General features: G+C 41.4%; 1 protein-coding gene across 6 annotated transcripts; it reads right to left on the bottom strand.

Moving 5' to 3' along the window:
• Nucleotides 1-640: 640 nt before the first annotated feature.
• LOC112294932 (cyclin-dependent kinase D-2) lies at nucleotides 641-6752 on the bottom strand. Of its 6 annotated transcripts, XR_016499960.1 has the most exons (10): nucleotides 6387-6752; nucleotides 5395-5953; nucleotides 4085-4383; nucleotides 3666-3774; nucleotides 3325-3450; nucleotides 2838-3073; nucleotides 2349-2639; nucleotides 1588-2042; nucleotides 1323-1438; nucleotides 1004-1156 (listed from the first exon to the last, which is right to left on the bottom strand). XR_016499960.1 is itself a non-coding variant. In XM_073528978.2 (8 exons), exons 1-7 carry the CDS (start codon nucleotides 5578-5580, stop codon nucleotides 1096-1098), a joined length of 1308 nt encoding a protein of 435 aa, XP_073385079.1. In that variant the 5' UTR covers nucleotides 5581-6379; the 3' UTR covers nucleotides 641-949; nucleotides 1065-1095. The 6 variants fall into 6 exon arrangements, 3 of the variants coding, with proteins under 3 accessions (XP_073385079.1, XP_073385078.1, XP_024401710.1); XR_002973489.3 differs by lacking the exon at nucleotides 6387-6752 and having other exon boundaries at nucleotides 1323-1375; nucleotides 5395-6376; XM_073528978.2 differs by lacking the exons at nucleotides 1323-1438; nucleotides 1588-2042; nucleotides 6387-6752 and adding an exon at nucleotides 641-949 and having other exon boundaries at nucleotides 1065-1156; nucleotides 5395-6379.
• Nucleotides 6753-7280: the final 528 nt, after the last annotated feature.

Raw genomic sequence — 7280 nt, 5'->3', positions numbered from 1 at the left:
TTAGCAAATTTGATTTATAAGCCAAATTCATAAAATAATTCATGACTAACCATACATATCTATAAGCAAGGAAAACAAGAAAATCTAAGATGCTAAATAAAATTATTTTAGCCATGAGAAATTTTGCAATATATTTGTACAAGTCAATAACAACTTTGATACCAAACTTTGAATAGATTCATTGATGTGAGAGCAACAAGCAATGAGATTTCAAGCCAAAACCAAAATTTAGTTTTAACATATAAGCCTTCCACACTCTCAAGCACTCTTAATGAGGTTACTTTTTATATCCTTAGGCACTATTGACAAGGCTAACATCTACACTTTCAAATAGTGTTTTGAGCAAAGAAGATGCTTGGGCACAAACGATCGACTATCTTTTGTACTTATAAAGGATGATAATCCACCACACTGAATAAAGTGACATAGCACCAAATTACTCATCATATGATTTGAAGGATATGACTTTGACATATTTTTATATAAAGATATGTTAAAAATAGATATAATATATATATATATATATATATATATATATATCTAAATATAATCATGTATATTACAAATTAATAATTATACAACATTCTTTGAATTATTCAAAACTTTAGCAAATTAAATAATAATATTTAAAATATTTGAAATTTAAATTAGATTAAAAATAATAAAACCACAATGGGAAGATGCACAACCCTATCCTATGCTAGTATCTATTAAATTAGTTTGGGATATAATACTTGCATTTCAAGCCTCCAAACTAGGGAGGTAACATCCTTTATAAGTTTAAATTCATACTAAACTAAAGCATTAAGCATAAATAAATAAGTAAATAAATGAGCATCTGAGTGCACAACTTGACATGTACAAATCTAGAAAAAAACATGAGCTTGGCAATGAGAAAATGTCGATAAGCTGGGAAGAGATGTTAGAACATTTGTGCAAGATTCCAAACCTGCAAACATCGCATTTGAACTACAACGTTACATTTCACTTGACTAATTGGGTATGCAGTGTAGAATTGGAGCGCATGTTTAAACTTGTAATGCACAGCATGCTGAATTATTCACCAGAATTCGAACCAGCTCATGTCCTTGACCGCTAAGCAACTGCTCCACTAACCGCTAGCTTCGACCGGCATGTCTGTGTCACTGCCCAGAATCTGCAAAATATCGTTGCAGTGTGGTGACAAGCAAGAGCATGCAGTATGGAACATTGGTTTATTATGCTCAATACGAACAATGTAAGCATGGTATTATATTGTCTGAGTGAGTGTTGGACACACTGATCATAAGTCAAGCAGCACACTAATCATCATTTTCACTTACGTTGACAAAGGATGAGTGAGACCTCACAATAGGAACTTAGCGTCTTGCTGTGCCTGCAATTGAACGGCATGACTTAACTGTAGAATCTGCTACACCACTGTTTAACCCCCACGTTCCTATCAACAAAAACATAGTTTTAAGACAAAGTATGTAGTGGCAAGGATGGGAATAGTCACAAATTGCATTGACAGAACCAATAGACTTGTAACCGCGACACAGTAGTCAGCAATCTTTTCGCTTACAATACTTTACAGAGAGTGCTCACCTCTGTGGCAAACATGAAATCAATGCGGAAGCTTTGTGCCCAATAATTCAATGCTTTGCATGCTTCAGCCATGAGTGTCCTGCATGACTGTGCACATTGCATCGCTTATCTTCCAGCCCTCTTCTTTATCTGTACACTATGCCCGAAACTTACTTCTGATCAATCGACTCTATTTCAGGTCTCTGATGCTTGAGACCTACACAAAAATCTTTGACGTTCAATTTCCTTGACCCTTGGTCTAGAGTGAAATCTAACTCTCTGCATTTGCGCTCGTGATTCGGTCCACTTCACGCTAATTCTCTCATCTAAGTCTCTACGGGTCGTCTTGGTAGATACAAAAGACCCCATGAAGTAATGACAGATTTGTGTAATTGATGCATGGTAATCTTTATCGCCGTGCAGGAGTAAGAAAAATATCCATATCTAGCTTCCTCTTCAAATATGATCTATCGGAACTGCCCAGTTCAACCCAGAGAGAAAAACCATCAGCGTCTTGCAAAACGATTCCACTTGTAGACAACATTCGCCTCCGATACACATTACCATGTACAACCGAGATCCTACCCAATACTCACAAGAGAACTGAGCAGGAAAAATGTGACGGTAAAGTTACAGGAACATGTTCCGAGTATTTTGCTCGCAGGGACAGGTTTTAAGTCCAGAAACTCAAGTAGCCTGGAGAATGATTGTTGTCTTAAAGTACAAGATAGAAGCAAAAGTAAGAGCAAAACATGGGCATGAAAGTTACAGATGATTTTCACCTGTTGAGAGTGGGTCGAAGATTTGTTTTCGGATCTATTGACATAGGGATAGTGATAGCATCAATTGGAGTTCCCAACTCCGGTTGCAGCTTGGCGTGTGTATCCCGGCTCGCTTCACCTGCTGTTTTGATATCCCCACCAAATAGCTGAAGACGACGTGTCTTGGTGGGAGGAGAAAAGACAATGTGTCCAGCTGGAGATAAAAGCTCAATGGGCTTTGGATGTACTTCCGGCTTTACCGGCCTTCGAAGCATATAACATGGTGTTGGTGCAGGCTCAGTCCTAAAATATCTGATATTGCAAAGGTACGTCAGTTAACAATGGAAACTCATGTGGCCCGATTCCGTATAGTAGAAGAGTATTACTCATTAGATAGCACAGGTCAAACTAAAACGCCATCAAACTTCGTACTGAGAGAGCCAGACAGAGTAAAGTCAGCTCCCAAAAGATCCTTGAAGGGAGACAGGGGGATCGAAGAGAAAACTATACCTATGCTCCAGTGCTAGCTGGGCAGTAATTCTTTGTTTTGGATCGTAGGTGAACATTCGTTGAAGAAGGTCAATGCAGTCCTCACTTGCCTGCGGGAAAAGACTACGGAAAGACTGAGGTGGAGAGTACTGGTACTCAACGTAATCAGGAAGGCTGGTCACATCCGGCCATTGGGCTTCCCCAGGAGTTCCAAAGACTCCAAAAATCTTCCCCAGTTGATCAATATCGCTGGAGCCCTACATATGACACAAATTTCAACTCGTAAGTCCATCCCCAGTCTCACATGTGCCATACCACTCTGAGGTATGAGTTTGGCAGAGCTATGAAGTTGACATAATAGAAGCTCATAAGATGTTTAATATCAGCAAGACCATCGAACATCAGACCTGTATTAAAGTTCATGAATGGCACATAACGATGGCCTTGATGATTATCATACGAAAACTTCAGCTCATACAAGCCTATCAGTATATCCTCTCAATTGTACCTGGAGGAAAGGGCGACGAAGAATGAGTTCCGCGAAAATACATGCTGCGGCCCACACGTCTACACCTGGTCCATACTGTTTGGAGCCGAATAACAATTCAGGTGCACGATACCACCGTGCAAAGACCTGAAGTCCAAATGTGGTCATTTTCAGAGACGTTACCAGAAAACTAGATCAGCTGTAAGTGTTACCACTAGCAACCCATTCCAGTCTGCAGTAGACTAACTACGAAATGCTTGTTTCATCTTCTCTCACAGTAAACTAAAAGGATAGCATTGGGAAGTGGATCGCACACCGAGAAGACCAGTATTCGAGGAGAGTATAGGTGATCCTAAATATACCTGATGAGTGAACCTTCGATCGGGACTTCCAAAGATACGAGCTAATCCAAAATCGGCAAGCTTAAGCTGCCCATTGGAACCAAGTAAAAGATTATTTGGTTTCAAATCCCTGTATAAATCACATATGGTAAGCAACATACCAAAATTGAAATGATGGTAGAAGGCATTGATTGGAATGGACAGGAAAGATGAGCGCGTGAACAGAAATTAAGGGTTCATTTTGTTGTAAAATGCCGAACATCACCATCAACAATAACGATTAAACCTGACTAATACATATCACTCGACACGGTCCTATCCACTTCGTCACATTCATCACTCTAACATAGAGAATTAAGCGTAGCATGAGAACTTCTGCGATCGAATGCGCATCTTCACACAAAAGTATGAGCAGGATGCCAATATCTTAGGAAACATACCTGTGAAGCACCCACTTCTTGTGGCAAACCGCAAGTCCCTTGAGAATCATTTGCATATAGGCCTTGCAGTCGGCAGAAGAGAGAAATATGTTTCGATCCCGGATCACTGCTTCTAAATCACTCTCCATATATTCAAATACGAGGTGCAAGTTGCTCTTGTGTGGATATACATCCATCAGCTCAATTATGTTTGGATCTTGTAATTCCTTCAGAAGTTTAATCTCCCTCAAGGCTGTCACATTCACACCTTCCTTTAGCTTTCCCAATCTTATCTTTTTGATAGCTACTGTCCTGTTTGTCTGCAAGAATTTGAAACGCTTGGATTAATAACTCTGGTCTGTTCCGCACATGGTTATAAGAACACAGATACTACTCGTATACAAACCTCAATTATGGCCCACTGACTTCTCCAATATTCATGTAACCAGATACTACATCATCAACAGGAGCTCTGAACATCCTAGAAGTTCGGTAGGCAAATGTACTAACGTGATAAGCTGCCGTATCAAATAGAAACACCTAAAGACGTCCTGTGGCATTACCAAGCTCAGCTGCAAGTAACAATTCATAGTAACCATACACTTAAGGATAACTGATCTATCACTACAAGTAATAGAGCTGTTTGCGAAATCCGTTCGAATTCGATGTGAAGTATGTCTAACTATGTGTTGTACGAGTACTTTGAAGTGGAACTCATCCATCAGTGCCAAAAGTGTAAGTTAGGATGCGTAAAGCGTAGCATTCTGAAAGGAGCACTCGCATCACTTTGTGTGGCTTCAATGAGACTTGACACTGGTGCAAACCACTAGCTCAATATTCCAAAGGTGAGCTTGACTCGATACTCTGAGCCAGCTTCCAGGATTAGGGTTCCTATGGATCACCATAAAATCACACCAGTGAATCACGGTACTCTAGGAGCGATCTCTAAGCAAGAATTGAAGTGCTGAACCTTTCATGAGTAGCATAAAAGTAGTGGTAACGAACTCCTATCCCTGATAACTAATATCACCCAAGAAACTCGAAGCGATGTAGTATCACATCCCAAGCACGTCCAAATCGCGAAGTCATCCGAAAAAGTTTGGAGCTTTCCATTTCCAAGCTTACAAATGCAAACTCGAGCATTGACGGATTCATGTGTCGTCTTTATGTCACCACCCTGACGTTTACTTTTCTAGTCATCCAGAATTTGTTGCATGTACGATTCTTGCTGGGTTTCAATATTCAACAGCTAGCCTGCGCAACCTGAAGCTATAACAAACTTCAGCATTCTTAATAAGAATCACACTGTAGAGGAAGCAGAAGATGATTACCACTGTGTCAACAGCCTTGAAAACGACACCATATGTCCCCTCACCGAGATTGTGACCTTTGACATATCTCTTCGCGCCAGTTGGCTCTCCAACTGCCATTGCCACAGAATCAACAACCTCCGGGCCCAGGGCTTGATGTTGGAGGACTGAGAATATAGATTCGATCAAGGCAGCCTTCACAACCATCGTTGGCAAACCCTGTCCATCGGGTCTTCAACTCAAGCTCTTTTAACGCATACTATCGGTGACATTGTTAAAATGACCGGGAATCCAGAGCATCAAAGTTGCATTTAGAGCAGCACTGACACATTTACTGAAACAGAGTCCTGCATTGCCGGGTCTTCATGCTCAGCACTTCAGTGGACATCCCAGCTGCATTCGTGAAGAGTTTCATACAAATCTTCGAACGGTAAAATCCATGATTTTGAGAGCGAGGAGCTGGTTCCAGTATCAGATTGCAATCGACCTACTGCGACAATTCCCGACCCAAATTACAACCGTAATTCGAGGACCTTCCGTGAATACACCATCGATTCTCCATACAGAACAAGCTAGATTCCTGGCACACGCCAAACCACTCTTCTGCGCTGATACACTGAGAACAGTACAATAATGGGAATCCGACTCAACCTAACTGACAGCAAAATCCTAATCCCTAACGCGAAAGGCAAGAACAACCAACATATACTCATTGCAACACCAACCCCACCATTAGACTTCACTCAATGACACGAAGACCACCAATCCCCGAAAAACCCTAACTAATGCATAGGCTCCTAATCCCTCCGGCCCAACCGCAGACACCGAATATCAACCTGGTTGGAGCTGAGACTCGAGTGCTACATAAAATCACAGCAACGACACAGTACAGCAGCGGGAGGCATGGCAACGGAGCACAATGTGGGGCCTCCCCAAACGGCCAAAAATAATAATAAAAATACAACGTTCCCTCACAGAATTCGGTCAATGACTCTGACGGGCCTTTCTCATACCGTTGTCACACCTCACCACGGCGTGCCAAACCAGCCCAACAACGCCCTTCACCTCGCCGTGACATCACCCACCCATTGCATGTCCTCAGCCTACGCCAATGCTTTCTCCTTTCCATTTTTGACAGATTCCGCAACGAATACCGCGCGGTTATTATTGCTTCTTTCCTTGCATTCTTTTTTTCCTTCTGTTTCCCGTTCTCTGGACTGATCGCCAGCGGATGCAATAGCCGAGCTGCACCGCCGCGCAGATGATGTTCGTTGCGACGGGTGCGAACTTCGCCGCTACCGTGTCCCAAGCCGCTGGCCTAACGTTCGCTCCCGTCTCGGGAGGGACGCAGGGGCGACTCATGTGAACGCGCGCGGAGTGGATATTTGAATTCGGCCAATGGGGACGGAGCTCAGATGACGTGTCGTGGTGACGTGTAGTACCCGTCTGACCGTTAGGACGGGACATGGCCTCCCGGAGGACCGTTGTGGGATGGATGGAAAACGTTTGGGGGGCTTAAGGGGCCATAAGAGCCTTCGCTAATTGAGGAATCGACCAAGGCATCGTTCCATTTAATCTACCATCTTTTTTCTATTTTCTCCTTCACTTTGGTATTTTTACTAGTGTGCGATCTTGTATCACAGATGTGTCTTTTTTTAGACTGACATAAGATAAGTGGAATTATTGTCGTTATTCTGATTCATAAGTATAACTTTATTTTAACAAATATATATCAATAATTTAAAACAAGTAATTTATTGTAGATGTATAAGTTTTTTTCAGTGTAAAATTTTGATATAAAAATTATTAGGTTATTTTATGTATTAGGTTAATAGTTTATTTTATGTAATAGGTTATTAGGTTATTTTATGTAGGATATAAAAAGTATTAGGTTATTTTATATATAT

This window comes from Physcomitrium patens, chromosome 2 (genome assembly GCF_059467195.1).
Source record: "Physcomitrium patens ecotype Gransden chromosome 2, ASM5946719v1, whole genome shotgun sequence".
Lineage (NCBI taxonomy): Eukaryota > Viridiplantae > Streptophyta > Bryopsida > Funariales > Funariaceae > Physcomitrium > Physcomitrium patens.
The sequence above is the reverse complement of the archived record's forward strand: the minus strand, read 5'-3'. Positions and strand labels throughout refer to the sequence as shown.

Excerpts from the sequence above, each read along its gene's own strand:
- LOC112294932 (XM_024545942.3), bottom strand. The coding sequence starts at position 5,580 with ATGGTTGTGAAGGCTGCCTTGATCGAATCTATATTCTCAGTCCTCCAA. Across the intron at positions 2,640-2,837 it reads CAGCTAGCACTGGAGCATAG|ATATTTTAGGACTGAGCCTG; the intron begins GTATAGTTTTCT and ends TTGCAATATCAG. Across the intron at positions 2,043-2,348 it reads CTTCGACCCACTCTCAACAG|TTCCGATAGATCATATTTGA; the intron begins GTGAAAATCATC and ends TGAACTGGGCAG.